We start from the raw sequence: 14,344 nt of genomic DNA, 5'->3' as shown, positions 1-14,344 counted from the left end.
GAGGAACTCCTGCTGTCACTCAGGCTGCACAGAGGCGGCTGCATGAATGCCAATGACAGAGGAGCATTTGCATGAGAACGGCAGGACCGGGAATAACACCACTAGAAGAACAAGACTCTTGAACCATTTGGAAAGGGGAGGTGAGCACTCTTCTTTCAGACAGAATGACAGCGCTTCAGAGCTGCTGAAGGAAAAACTCTGGGGACAAAGTGTACTTTCCCTAGTGCTAAACCGAGTGCTAAGCCAGTCCAGGACTGATGTGACCTTGGAGGGTGCACCTAATCTATTACTCGCTCCTGTAAATACAGGCAGTCCCACAGGGTTGCACATCCCAGGACAGAAGGGAGGGAGTTTGTGTTCCTCTCCCTGTGCCAGCCAGTTCATCCCCCAACAGCTACCGGGACCCCAGCAGATAGCGGTGGAGGCAGTGTTGGTAGGGATGGGCTGAAGAAGAGATTTCAGACACTCTCCTCGTGGATATTGGCTGGTGTGACAAGGCTCATGGCACACGCACGTGGGCAGGAAGGCTCAGTCTGCCCTGCTCCCCTGCAGCCCTGCTCCCTGCCCACCCACCCACACTGCCCTGACCCCATCAGCCAGCATCTGCGGTCTGGGAGCAACCTGATTGTCCCTGAGGGACAGAGACAGAGGTGTGGAAACCAGTAGCAGGAACAGAGACTTAGCTAATCATCCTAGATAATCCAAGATAAATATCCAAGATGAGCATCAGACCAAGAGGCTGGCTGCCTCCCTAGCCACAAGCCTGGGTACTGTCCAAGAAATTTTCCTCAGCCTCAGCAAATGCTGTATTTGAACCTTTCCTTGACCCGCCTTCTTGTCTTCTCCCACTCTGCTGTGCTCTCCCAACATATCTAAAAACACTTTACATTTTTTTGATTCTCTCCTCTTTGCCTTTGGCCTTGATGGGTTGTGCCTGGCTATTTTAGCAGTGTTTTTTTTTTTTTTTTAAAAAAAAAAAAAAAAACAAACCAAGGCCCACGAGCAACTACATTCTTCTGACTGTGATGACAAAATGCTTTAATTTCTTTTCGGGAATGAAACCCGAAAGGCTTACTAATTAAACAGCTCTGCCCCAAACCGATTCTTCTTCCAGCAATGCTTCCCTCGGGTGAACTCAACCACCAAGGTTGTTACAAATTAGGAACAATATTTTATTAGTTAAACAATTCTTGCCTAATGACTGCTGCAATATTTAAGGAGCACTTGGAGTCCAGAAGTGGCCTGGATGACAGCAGAGAGCCACTTGTTCTTAGTGCAGCTTCTTAAAATACTGCAAGAATTCCTGCTCCACCCCTGAGCTCTCAGCAGAAGGATCCAAACCAGCTTCACCAGCACTCTCCACGACGCAGAGTATCTGTTGTCATGAGCCTTCTGCCCAAGCAGGGGGGGTGCCTGGGGAGATGCGTGCTTGGCATGCCAAGTGTGGGACTGTGCTGGTGGCAGCTTGATTGCAAACCCACCTCCAGCAAGCTCTGCTCTGCTTTGTGGCTCCTCGTCCCACAAGGTTTGGGTTCAAGCCTCTTTGACCCCAAACTCCAGGCTCTTGGAGCTGGTGCTTAGCAGTTGTGTGGTGCATTCCCAGAGGACTCCCCAGAGCCTCACACTATCTAGGGACAAGAGCAACAGGCACAGAAAGCCTTTGCCGGGCTCACACCCCATGGAAATACAGCTCTCTGCCTCAAGGCACTGAGAAGTCCTCATCCCCAGAGACCTCACTCAGCCTGTGGGGCTAGGGAAGGCTCCTGTCCCCAAACCACCAGGGTGAGGATGCCAGGACACTTGCTCTGCTGGGCACAAGCAGACTCAGCGTGTGCACAGATGTGCCCCCAGCACAAGTGCCTGTCCCCAGCTTCCTCTCAGCATCACGGGCACCTGTCCCTGTGTGCCACTAAATGTTCCAGGAGGCCAAAACTCACAGGGAGTTGCAGGCATTTTTTGAAGCCACTGCTCTCTGTCTTGGTGAAAAGTCACTTCTGAAAATGCTACCTGAGTGCTCTCAAAGAGTTCCCCTGTTGGTTTATTTCTGCCAAGTGCTCATAAACAGGGCTGTGGTACCGCTGCTGACAGCAAAACTTGGACTATTAAATAACAGTCCTTAAAGATTCCAAAGTGTTTTACAAACATGAACTAATTAAGCTGCAGATCAGCCCTGAGAATTATTTTCACAGGTTTTGAACCTCCCCTTACATCTCAAGGACATGAACAGAGGAATGAACCAAGGTCTGATGAGAACCCGGGAGTGCTGATCCTCCCGATTCCCACTAATCCACCCCACCAGCCTTAACTAACAGGCAAACCAGAATAAATTCAGAGCTGCTGAAATCCCACTGGGATGAAATTAGCTCCGTCTCCCTCTGTGAGCCCTATCCTGGAAGCCCAGCAGCAGCCAAGGAATCTGCAGAACATGGAGCAGACAGCACCACGTCTATTTTTAGGGGAAGAAAGAGGATTGGGAATGACATGTGGCTATTAAGAGCTCTCTCTAGAAAGGGTGATTAGTCTGCTAGTCATACCTGTCAAAAGCAGCTGTCCCAGCTGTGTGGGAAGCTGGCAGAGAAGCTTCATAGGCAAACCCCTGTGACACTGGTGTGAAACAGAGAGGCTGTGGGACCTGGATGAGCCCATGGCTGCCCTATCCCATTGGCACGCTGAGCTCTGCCAGGCCTCAAGAAAACAAGACTGGGCAGCTGAGCTAGCAGATGCTTTGTTTGATGCAAAGGTCACAGCTTCCATAAGCACCATCCATGGCTTCTCCTCCTGGGTTTCAGGCAGGTTTCCCCCCAGGGCTCTGCAGGGATCAAGTGCTGGAGAGGCCAGATGGGGGTACCCGGGTATTGACCCAGACACACACTGGTTTCTCTATGTGCAAGGAGACAACCAGGATGCAAGGACCCTCTGCACTCTTAAAAACATACAGATATTCTGCTCCTGTTAACTCGGCCCTGGGGACTCGCAGGAAAGAGGGAGAAGTTAAGACATTTTACAGAGGAAAGCAGACTGCACAGGGTAAGGGCTTAAAGAGCGCGCTGATTTGATCTTCAAAGGAGCTGGGATCAATACCCTGAAAGTGCATCTGGATCCCCACAGCGAGGTGGTACTCGTGCAAGTACAGCTGGAGGTTTGCAGCTAAGGACATGGAGGTTGGTGCTGGCACAGCGAGGAGGTGGACAGGAGGGTGCAGCGGATGGTGCTGCCTGTTCTGCCAAGGCTTGACCCCCCTCTTTTAAAACACCCTCTGACAGCTGCTGAGCAGCTGCAGGGCCCTGGTCACCATCATTTGGCGCGGCAGATGCCACGTTGACCACAAAGATGTGCCCAGCTCACAGCACAGAAAACTGAGGAACTGGCTGGGAGAAGAGCTGGCTGTATCCTGAGGACCTGCACACACCGCCCGAACATCCCTTCTCTTTCTCCACATGTAGAGGAAACATTTAATTCAGGGTTTAATGCCCCTGCAAGCCTAACCAAGCAAGTGGAAGACAGATAGCTTAATAACATCAGAGCAGCAGAGTCCATTTCCATCCCATTTATACATTGCCTGGGATATGGTACCTATTGCTTTAGGGTCAGCAGCAGGTGATTGTGCTGCTCCTGAACTCAGCTTAAACTGCTTTGTCAAGAACATGCAATTTCCCTTCCAGAAAGTTTGCAAAGGGGAAGAATCTTAAGAGACCGCAGCATTCGCACCTGTGTGGAGGGCTGCTGCTGGCCACCAGGAGTGGAGGGAGACATCCAAATTCATCCTGAGCCACGGCAGAGCATTGCTGGGTGTGTGGAGGAGAGCAGACACATTTCTGTGTGCGACCCATCTCCACTGGTGAACCCTTGTGAAACCAGGACCAGTGACAGGACTTGTAAATCAACTAGGAAACTTGTCCTGAGTCAGGCTGAAAGCAGCCCTGACACCTCGGTTGTGGTTTTGATGGAAATCTAAAAGCATGAATATTATGAGACACTATCCTCCACAGCTCCTGCACCCCCTAACACATGGCTTTGTTTTCTGTGCTCTCTCAGCACAGGAAGATTTGCACTTCCAGTGGTGTCCATCGGAAGGGATGTTTTTAAAATCAGTCAGAACACTCTGGACTGACACCAGGGTGATTAGTTTCCTGCCAAAGACCTTGCTTAATGCAGTAGGCTGGTAGAGTATATAAAACCTTTGGGGATATATAAATAAAAAATGATCACCATGAGATATTGCTTTCTGGGTTCAATTCTAAAAAGCCTGAAACTCGAAAAGCTCCATTAAACAAGGGACAACTGGTTGTGAGAATTACTTGGGCTCAGAAATGATGCAGTGTTTACAACAATACAGCTCCTGTCTGGATGAAGCCCATAAAGTCTAGTAAAGTAACCATGTGGGAGAGGTTCAGCATCCTGCAAGACTGGCACTCATGGCTGGGTGGGAAAGGAGGCTTCACCAACTCACAGAGGCATCTGCATCTCATTGCTGTCACTTGAGAAAAGCATCTCAAGTCTCCTTGCTGATTTAAGGTAGTATGTGCTCGTTTACAGGACGCAGTGACACAATGGTCAGGGCGCAGGCTCTGATGATCCAGAATTACAAGCAGACAGACAGCATGGGCTCTATGGGAGGACTTGGGAAGGAGTTCAAATCACCTTTACTCAGTTTCAAGGAGTTTTGTGAATAAAACCCACAGTTCAGAAAAGATGTGAGCTTTGGGAAACGTATGAACCTCTGCAGAGTTTGTGGGTTTGCCTGGAGCACTGCAAGAAAGCACTTTCTCACCTGTAATAATCCCACAGAGAGCAAACCTCCTTCTCACCGCTCCCTGCTCCTGCCCAGGAGCTAACTGAGCCTTCTTAGTCTGATGGGAACAGAGGCATGGATCTGACATCCCAGGCATCCTGCTCCAAAGGCTTGGGGTCTTAAACACCTTGTAAGAACAGCTTTACCAACCTCCTTGCACAGAGGAGAGGGGACAGTGTAGAGGCATGAAGAAACCTGATGAAGTTTGGTGCATCAGTGGTCCTTACCTTGGGCATCTTGCGCAGATTGGGAGAGAGCTTCAAGCAGGTGATGTGGCCTCTCTCATCTCCGATGATGACAACAGGGTACACGGGGTTAAACTGGATATGGGTTATTTTATTTTTCTTCTTGGCCACCACTATCTGGGTGCATAGAGCTTCATACTTATTAATGCTCAGATCAAACACATGGGCCTGGAAAACAAAAAGGCAAAGAACACAAAGGGGTTAATCAGGCAAGAACATCCCTCAGCAGAATGATGCCTGGAGAAATCACAGAGAGAAAAGGTCTCAAGCAAAGGCAGCTTCAGCACACAATTACCATCTGCCTTCAGAGGCTTTGTCCTCTTTTAAGTAAGTGATGTGCAGAAGCTGCCTGCTGCTTTTGAGGGACTGTCCCCCTCCTGCAGGGACTCACGGAGTGAGGACCAGTTCCCTGATGTGGGTGTAAGCTCTTCCCAAGAGTGTTGCAAAGCTCCAGCTGATGTGGACTGGAGAAGGCTCAGAGCTGGCATTGCTAACCCCACAGGTCTTAATCCCCCTCCCCAGTGTTGCCAGTAATGAGACAAGCAGGTGTTAAAACACAGTCTAACACAGATTGATGCTCCGAGTGGGAAACGCTGTCAGAAGTACCGATTACCCTTTATCGCAGAGCTTTCTAACATCTCCAGCTTAATAATAACATTAAAGGATCAAATCAGCAATTAATAGGGAAATTATGGGAACATGGACAGTACAATTAGGGATGTACCCTGTAGTAAAGCAAGGGAAGTACAGGCGAACACACAGCACAGACCAGTTTGGTGCTGTCCATCCTCTCTGGTCCAGGTGCTGCGGATGCTGTGCCAAAACAGACACTTTTTTACTGACAGGTAAATGTTGGCCAAGTAGGAGAGGCAAGGATGGAGGGGGGCAGACCCGAAGCCTTGCTCAAGTCAGATTCCCAGTGGCACAGACCTCAGACCTACGGCACTAATCATCAGTGACACGGACCTGCCACATCGCTAACTACATGGTAATGCACGTTGTGCCGCGACTCCGGTGGGAAGAGTGGAAGTCACTCCAGAGAATGTGTTAACCTAACATTGTCTCCCAATAATTGCAATTAGCTCCTGTCATCGCTACAGCCTGCAAAGGCTAATAAAACACGACGCTCCTCTCTTCCCTGGTGCTGAAGTGAGCACTCTACAGCATGCTGGTCTCCCGCCTTGAATCCATCATGCACACCTTCAGCTTTACGCTTCTTTTCCCATTTTTGTCTTCAGAAAAGCTAAAGAAGGGATTATTTTATGCTAACAAGTACAGTGGGAATATGGGGGAAATAAGGACTGAATTACTTTCGTATCTCTTGCCAGCTGTATCTTGTTTACCAGCACTTAGGAGCCAGATGAGATGTATTATTTCAATGTTGTGGCCATGCCCACAATTTGAATCTAGGAATTATCTGAAATCCAACAGCAGTACACTATAAAAGCTTATTCCAAAGAGCGTGAAAGGTTCTGTATCAAATCACTACATGTGCTTTCTCATCACACACCAAGGTGGTGAATTTATCTGAATCCGTGTACTGCAAAGAGCTGGGCAAGCTGCAAGAGCACAGGTACTGGGCAGTCTCAGGTGTTGCTGTGTCTTCATAGCCATTTGTGATATACTTGGGCTGGGCTGTGGAATCAAGCAAAGGTCTTTCAGGTGCAGAAGACAAGATGAGGAAAAGTCCCTTGATGCTGGAGTAAAATAAGACTTTTCCAGACACGGAGGAGCTTGGGAAGTGGAGAGTGTTCTCAGACGTGTTTTAGAGAAATCCACTAGTCTGTAATTCCAGAAGGGAACCCAGAGCATCAGCCACAGATAAGGATCTGCAGTTTGGAGAGCCCTTCCCTGTGCCCTGTCATCAAAAGAATAGCTGGAAAAAAGACCTCAGACTGATCCACTCAAAATATCAGATGCCAGAGCTAAATTCTGAATCTCAACCTGAAACTTGAGCTCCCACACTCCAGCCAAAGTAATCTCAATTTCCTTCCTCTAGACATAAAGAAGGGTTTCTGTCCTGCCTTGTATTTATGCCTGCTGTCTTACTGTCTCCAAAAAGGAACAAGCTCTCTTTTAAGCACATCAGTCCCCCATGACCCACACTTACTGAAGGCTTAATTGCTTGCCTTCACAGAACACATCTTTATTAATTTAAGGACGTGATTCACCTCTCCCCACAATGGCACAAGCTCAATGCTAAGTAACCTGAAAGCCCAGGAAACACCCCTTGCTTGAGTAGCATTGATTAATCCAGAAAAACAAAGGCAGCATGGAGCCAGCGGCCGGGTTTTGTTTCAGCAGCAAGGTCTGCACTGCTGCTTTACAAGGCTGTCGGTGTCTCACACCTGCACACCACAGCCAGCACTGCAGCGTAGCAGAGATGGCATTGTCTGAAGGCTCAGCTGGGGGGTGCTGAGCAATGCAAATTACTCGGGGCGAGGCTGTTTTTCAGAAATGCCACTGACAGCCCAGACAAGCAGAATGCCTGGGACAAGAACTCGAAACCATCAGCAGTGTGGAGAAGGTCAAAAGCAAACAAGTTTATGAATGTTCCTACTATAAAGCTCCTCTTTTATGAGCTTCTAAACAAATAGGCTTGTTTTCTTTTGCCAAGGGATTCATGGAAAAGAACAATTTATTCCAGTTCTCCAGCTGGAAACAACAGCCTCATATCAGCTGGCAGGCGCTCCAGATGGAGGGGTGGGCCATGGGTGTTAGGAAGGACTTCAGAGGCTTTGATTTAGAGCTTAAAGGCCCTCTCAGGGGAGGGAAAAATGGGGTCAGACCAACACTGTGCTTTGGGAGCATCCTAAAACAGGCACGGGGCTTTGCACAAGACTTGAAGCAGCCTCATGGTGCTGCAAAGGGCTGACTGGCACCATCTGCAGATCTGCCTGGGGTTTGGGGTGGGACTTTCTGCCCTAAGAACAGGAGACTGAAATCCTGCAGCTCTCCTTGAGGGCCCTAGGCCCAGAAGCTGCCCAGCTGGCTCAGGTCGTGGGATTAAGGAATATGCATCAGGCTCCAGTTGGATTTCCCATCTCAGAGATTTGCCAGCAGCACACAGCTTCTCTCCATCCCACCACTCCCGTGGCCTTCACCCCCCCCAGACTACAGATCACCACTTACTGCAAAGACAGCCCGCAGGGCTCACAGGATGAGCCCTCCCTGGGTACCTGACCCCAAAAAGTGCCACCTGGCCCTGAGCATGACATGGTCTGAGCATCAGACTCATGGGGATGAGAGCAGCCACCCAGATGCCATCAGGCAGCTGGTGCCAATTGGCTTTTCTGATGAGGGCTGATGTTTGTGTAATTTCCACATGTGGCAGACAAGTGTATTTACATAATCACTTACACACAGCGTGTCGCATCATCGTGGACTCCTACAGCTCGCAGGGCAGATGCTTCTACCCATCTGGCCCCCCGTTCATCGCTCAGTACCACGGCATCACCCAGGCTTGTATCTCCAGCAACGCAGGAAGGCAGCGATGCTTAACAGCATGTGACACTTCACAGTTCAACGAGTCCATGGGAAACACAGCAATTTGCTCATGGTCCCAGAAGCAGAACGTGTAACTTTGATGAGAAGACAGCACATAACAACGTGCCAGCGCAGTGCCCTGTGCTGGGACAGCAGCTTGGGTTTTAATGGTCCTGATCACTGCGTAGGAACAAAAAGCACCCCAAAAACGTATCCTTGTTAGTGATTACAAACCAGTGATGGGCTCCCTGCACTTATCCAGGAACAGCTTAGAAAATCCAGTGTGGGGGTTTCAAACCCCTGATTTGCAGCCCTTGTGTTTCCTCTGTGCTGCATGTCCCCAGAGGCAGCTGGAGCCTCCTGACAATAAAGCTGCTTTTCTCTGACACCTCCTGCAGATCCTGCAGAAGCAAGCCAGAGACCCTCAGGGTCTGCAGACCACGGCTGACACCTTCATTCGTTCTGCTAGGCATTGAAATAGTGGGAAAGGGCTTTTCAGGCAACAACCACCAAAGGCAACCTGGAGTCCCATCCCCAAAGTGCCAGACAGTCTGATGCCAGGCAGATGTTCAAAGCAAACTTCTCCTTGAAGGAAAGACAATAACTCTGATAAGCCAGCAGCCCCCAAAGGTGATCACTGAAGTTAAGCAGATGCCCAGTTATCTGTGAGATGGGATCAGGTGGATCCAGCAGCCTCTGTCAGATGCTTTTTATTCAATGAGAACATTTTTAAATTACCACCAGGGTAACAACAGAGCCTCCATGGTACTGGCGATAATGGCTGTAACTGCTGTGCTACAGATGCAGAAAATATTTGACACAAATGAGCAGCTTTGATGCCCAACTCTCAAACAGCTGGAGGAGAAATTCAGCTCAGCTGCATCCAGAGTCATGCAAATACATCCCACCTCCAGAGACTCCCCAGTGAGGCTCCTCATGGCCACTCTGTAAGCTTGGCACAGTGCAAATTCAAGGCTATTAATGTATCTCCAGCATTAAACTGTGTTCAGTGTTTCGAACACTTCACTTCTCCCCGCCTGCTCTGCGAGCTGCATTTTCAGCCTGAAAGCCATCCCAAGCTCTTGTCTGACAGCAGCTGCCAGCAGCTCCAAGGAGACTTGGAGACCTCTGCCCTTGTGCTCTGCTGTCCCCCCTGTCCTGCAGCACAGCAGCAGGGAAGGAAATGTCTGTGGACCCAGGGGCGAGCTGCACACTCCAAGCAGCACCACACAAAAGCAACCAAGCTCTCTGCCAGCAGAAGAAACAAGCTGACATTTGTGGACCATGAGGATGAGAACCCAAGAGCTACCTGGACCCAATCTGCTTCTACTGCATGCCTCGAACACAAGCTGGGTCTGCCGTGGATGCAGCCTTTGCTGTCCTTTCCTCCTGGGTTTACAAGCCTGCATCCCCCAGCACGGGTCTGGACAATGCCCCCATGCTCAAAAACAACCTGGCAGCAACCAGAACCAAGGCTGGGGGAAATATATGGATGTGTGCAAGAACAAAGCAGATGTACCTGGTAACTTGGCAACAAAGAATAAAATCAGTGCAAGAGCAAAAGGTGAGGGGTGATTTAATATCGTTCTGCCCTTTACCAGCTGACATCTCCTTCTTTGCTTGGCTTTCGCTGTCTGTGTGATGGATTCCCCTCATTTTCTTGACTGAATCATGATACCTCATCCATTAGCAAACTCCACAGATGATTTGTTTCAAATTCTCAAATAGTACATATATTTAACAAGTTCTCAGGTCACCCCCAACCCTTGTCTAGCACCGGTGCATCCTGAAGGCACCGGGCAGGCAGGGCAGCCCCAGCTTGCATCGAGGCCAAGCTGCCATGTGCTGGAGGACTTACTTCATGCCATTGCTACAGTCCCACTGCAGCCAGGTCAGTCTGGGAAGCAGCTCCACTCCAGTTAATTTTCTTTAGGAGGACATCTTCAAGTCACATGTGCAATTTGAATGGGCTGTAAGACATCCAACACATGGGGCAGGCAGGGGTTCTGCAGAAGGAAAGGGGACCTGGCTCTGAAAACCTTCATTGCCTCCCTGTTTCTGCAAGGATGATGCAGGAATGCTGATCCTCTGCTGCCTGACGCCAGCACCAGGCAGACCTACAGACACATGGGTTCTCACTGCACTTTCATGCTAGTGGAGCAGACTGACCCCAGCTCTGTTACAGGCATGTTCAGAGGTAGCTTTGAGCTCAGGAGGATGAGCAGGAGTCCAGGAAAGCCACAGTTTGAGCTCAGCCCGGTGGCTGCATGCCCTGGGGTGCAGGAGAGGACCAAGAGCATCCCTCAGCCCTGCAGCATCTCTGCCTGCTGCTCCGAAGTGTGCAACACAGCAGGGAAGAGAGGAGCTGTGCCACCTGGCTTAACGTGGGGGTGGAGGGGAGGGCTTCACTGCAGGGCTGCATCTCTCTGCTCTTCCTCATTCACCAAGAACTGGGTCGCTCACAATTTGACATGGTAGGAAAACAGCCTCAGCCTCAGCTGATTTGACTCCGCTCCCACAAGTCAGTAAGAAACCGAAGCCTCAGCATGCAGAAGAGCTGTTATTCATTCAGACAGGCTGAGGACCATTTAACCTCCACAGAAAACCTTGTCACATTGTTTTACAAGGAAGTGCTTGTTTATCTGAGCTAATTTTCCTGTCAGTCACCACTTCCTGCCAACCAGCTCTGCTCCGGCAGTCTCAGTGATTAGGGTAATCTTCTTCATGTCTTGGTCCTGCACACTCCCGAAAGCTGTTATCTGGTGCTAAATGGCTGATACATGCTACCCCAGAGCCGGCTGCACTTCAGTTTGGTGTAATATGATTTCCTTGTGTTGCCCATGACTCTTTTATTTTTTTTTCTCTTTAACATTAATAGCATGCTTTGGAATGAATCACAAACTGAGCTAATGTTTCTCACACCTCCTCACAAAGCCTCCTTTTGCTCTTCAGTTTTATACCAAATTTAATTTGTTACTTTTCACATCACTTCTGAAAGGTGAAAGCCAAACAGAGAAACTAATCTGCACTGAACTCATGCGATGCTAGGCTGATAAGAGCAGCCAGCACTCCTGCACCATGCTGCAATCCCTTCTGTGACACCAGGGATGACCCCTCCTTAAAGACCAGCACCCAAATCCCAGCCTGAGCCCTGCTCGTGTTTATGGGGTGACTGCCCCAGTATCTGCCAGGATTTGACTCGGAAGCACAGCAGTGAGAGCACAGCAGTGCGGTCAGCCCCGGCCCCTGCCTGCCTCATGGTCCTGCTGCTTCCCCAGTGAGTGCTCATTTCACACTGCACATTTGGTTTGCGTTTTTATCGAATTTCATCTCATTGATTGCAAATTGCTGCTGAGGTTGTCGAGCTCATTTACAGTTCCAGTTCTGGCACCAAAGCACTTATAAGTCCTCCCTACTTAGTCCCACCACAATTACTGCTGAGTTTCAGTGCCAGCCCTGTCCCTGAAGCATCCTTAGCAGTGCTGCACACCACTGAGAACGATTTCCATTGTGCCACTTCCACCTTCTCACCTGCCTTGTAGTTTCCTTACAGGCTTGTGCCGGCAGCGTTCCTGAAGTCACCCTGTACAGATGAATTACGTCTCCTTCCTCTGATCTACCAGGCCTGTTACTTCCAAAAACTGTATTAGATCAGCTTTATGTGATATGGCATTACTAAAGCCTTACTAGACTGCCTGTTCTTTGATCTGACAGTGCTTATGAATAGATCATTCAATTACTTGTCCCAGAGTCTTTCTGGATAGCACATTTAAGCTGCCTACTCTCTCCTGCCTTGTTGTGATCTTGAGACTGGATGAGAAGTCTTTCCTTCTGTCCCCTGGCACTTCCCTGCTGTACCAGCCCAAATCAAATATCTGAATGGTGAAGAACTGCAAGGCTGTTTCAACCAGCTCCTGGGACAAATCTGCCAGGGCTCTGCTACACGAACACATCCCAGTTGTGCCAGTCCCCTGGCTCTCTTCCTACCATTGCCCAAAGCCCAGCCCCTGGTGTCAGGCTGGAACTACCTCCTCTTCATCTAGCATCAGGCTCCATCTCTTCCCATGGTGGCAGGGTTCTGGCTATGCCCTGTGTCAGTGCTGGATGCTAGGATCCATGCAAAGGCAGGCAGAGGCACAAGCAGGGGCAGCACAGAGTCTGAAGGGGGAAGCAGTCACATCTCTCCGCCACTTGCAGTCCTGCAGCAAGCCAGCAAAGCTATTCATAAGGCAGGTATTGAACTGTCAGGGTTTGGAGACTGGCATTTAAGAAGCACCAGCACAGATTTCAGGTTGTTATAAAATGTCAAGCAATAAACATCAAGGTTCAGGAGCTGCTGTCTCTGTATGGGAGGAAGGAGCAGACAACTGGGGGGTTCTCAGTGGCCCTAATGCCAGTCACCCCCACTTGCAAATTCAAACCTAAATGAGGGGCCATTCCCAGTTAATATGAGCTGCAAAGAACAGAAAAGCATCTAGGAGCAGTTTGCTAAACTCTTTCAGATATTCCTGATGGGCTCAGTGCTCCCAGTAGGTTTTTACACAAAGTCAAACAGGTTAATCAAAGAAATCTTTGGAGATGCTGCCCAAGCCATTTGTTCACACACGTTTGTTCACACATTCATACAAGCAGAAAAGGGCAAAGTTGATTCCTGTGTGGCTGAATGAAATAGTTAGTCTCAGCAGGTGGGTTTTGTTAAAATGTTATATTTCATAAGCTGACAGAGTAATAGCTCTAGCAATGAAAACTTGGCCTGGGAGCATCTGCGTGAGAAACGTTCCATGCAAAACCACTGACAAAGGTTTAAATTCATCAGTTTGACTTTTCGCTGAAACCAACTACTGTGCTCACAAAAATCACCTCACCTGCCACTCAGTTGCTATGGGACACAAGGCAGTGAGCAGCAGCGTCCTGAGCTGGCTGACGCATCTTCAGGTTTGGAGCCCACCAGAACACCCTATGAAAGCCTGGGAGCTGTGGCAGGACAGAGGTGAGGACCCAGACCCTGCACAGACACACAACAGTCTTCTGGACTAAGAGAAGCTGCTGTGGGAGAGAAATCCCAGGGCACAGAGACTGGTGGCTGCGGGAAGAGAAGAGAGGGCAGTCTGGCTGGCTTGCAGTAAGTGGAAAGCAGCATTAATCTCAGGGACTCTGTCCATCTACCTCACTTAGCTTAGACATGTCGCCAGCCCTTGTTTAAAAGCAAACACGAGTCTGCCCAGCAGTCCACATCAATCTCAAAGATCCAGCAGAGAAAAAGAAAGGGCCTTTTAGGGTTTGTGGTAGAAGAAAATGAGCGGTTTTACTCAAAAACAACCACTTTGCTGTGAATGCAATTTAGAAGCCATTTTCAGGAAGTCCCTGCCCACTTCTGGTCCTTCTGTGTGATGGCAAAGGGACCTATACTCATTTAGTGTTTCCGCACAGCAGGAATTGCCCAGCCCTGCCAGGACAGCAGCAGTCCCCAGAGCACGGGTGGACCCACGGACTACTGCAGAAGGACAGGAGGGAAGACTCGGACGTGGCAGGGACATCTGCAGCCATCAGGAGCTCACAGTCCTGACCCTCCTGGGCAGAAGCAGAGAGCAATGCTGAGAGGTTTGCCAGCATTCGTGTTTTGTGCCCCACGAGGAGAGGCAGGATTAGGCCCAAAATACCCTCTGAAATATTCGCAAATCTGAAAGGTTTAGCAAGCCTCTTATCTGCAAAGTCACTCAAGCTTTTAAAGACAGAGATTGGCTTCCAGTCAATGATAAACGGGCGGCAAGTCTCTGGGAATTGCTCTATAAAGGCACGCATGTGGCAGTGCTAAACTTGT

At 49.5% G+C, this 14,344-nt stretch overlaps 1 protein-coding gene across 3 annotated transcripts in view; it reads right to left on the bottom strand.

Moving 5' to 3' along the window:
- DNAI1 (dynein axonemal intermediate chain 1) overlaps window positions 1-14,344 on the bottom strand; it is a 137,192-nt gene that overhangs the window by 19,550 nt on the left and 103,298 nt on the right. For 2 of the 3 annotated variants that reach the window (XM_068667934.1, XM_068667935.1), the window contains exon 19: window positions 5,020-5,205. In XM_068667934.1, the coding sequence (XP_068524035.1) occupies window positions 5,020-5,205 (186 nt within the window). Of the gene's footprint in view, window positions 1-5,019; window positions 5,206-14,344 lie in introns of those variants that run through there. The other variant, XM_068667936.1, reaches the window with a different exon arrangement.

This window comes from Anas acuta, chromosome Z (genome assembly GCF_963932015.1).
Source record: "Anas acuta chromosome Z, bAnaAcu1.1, whole genome shotgun sequence".
NCBI classification, from domain to species: domain Eukaryota; kingdom Metazoa; phylum Chordata; class Aves; order Anseriformes; family Anatidae; genus Anas; species Anas acuta.
This window is presented reverse-complemented; position numbering and strand designations above follow the sequence as displayed.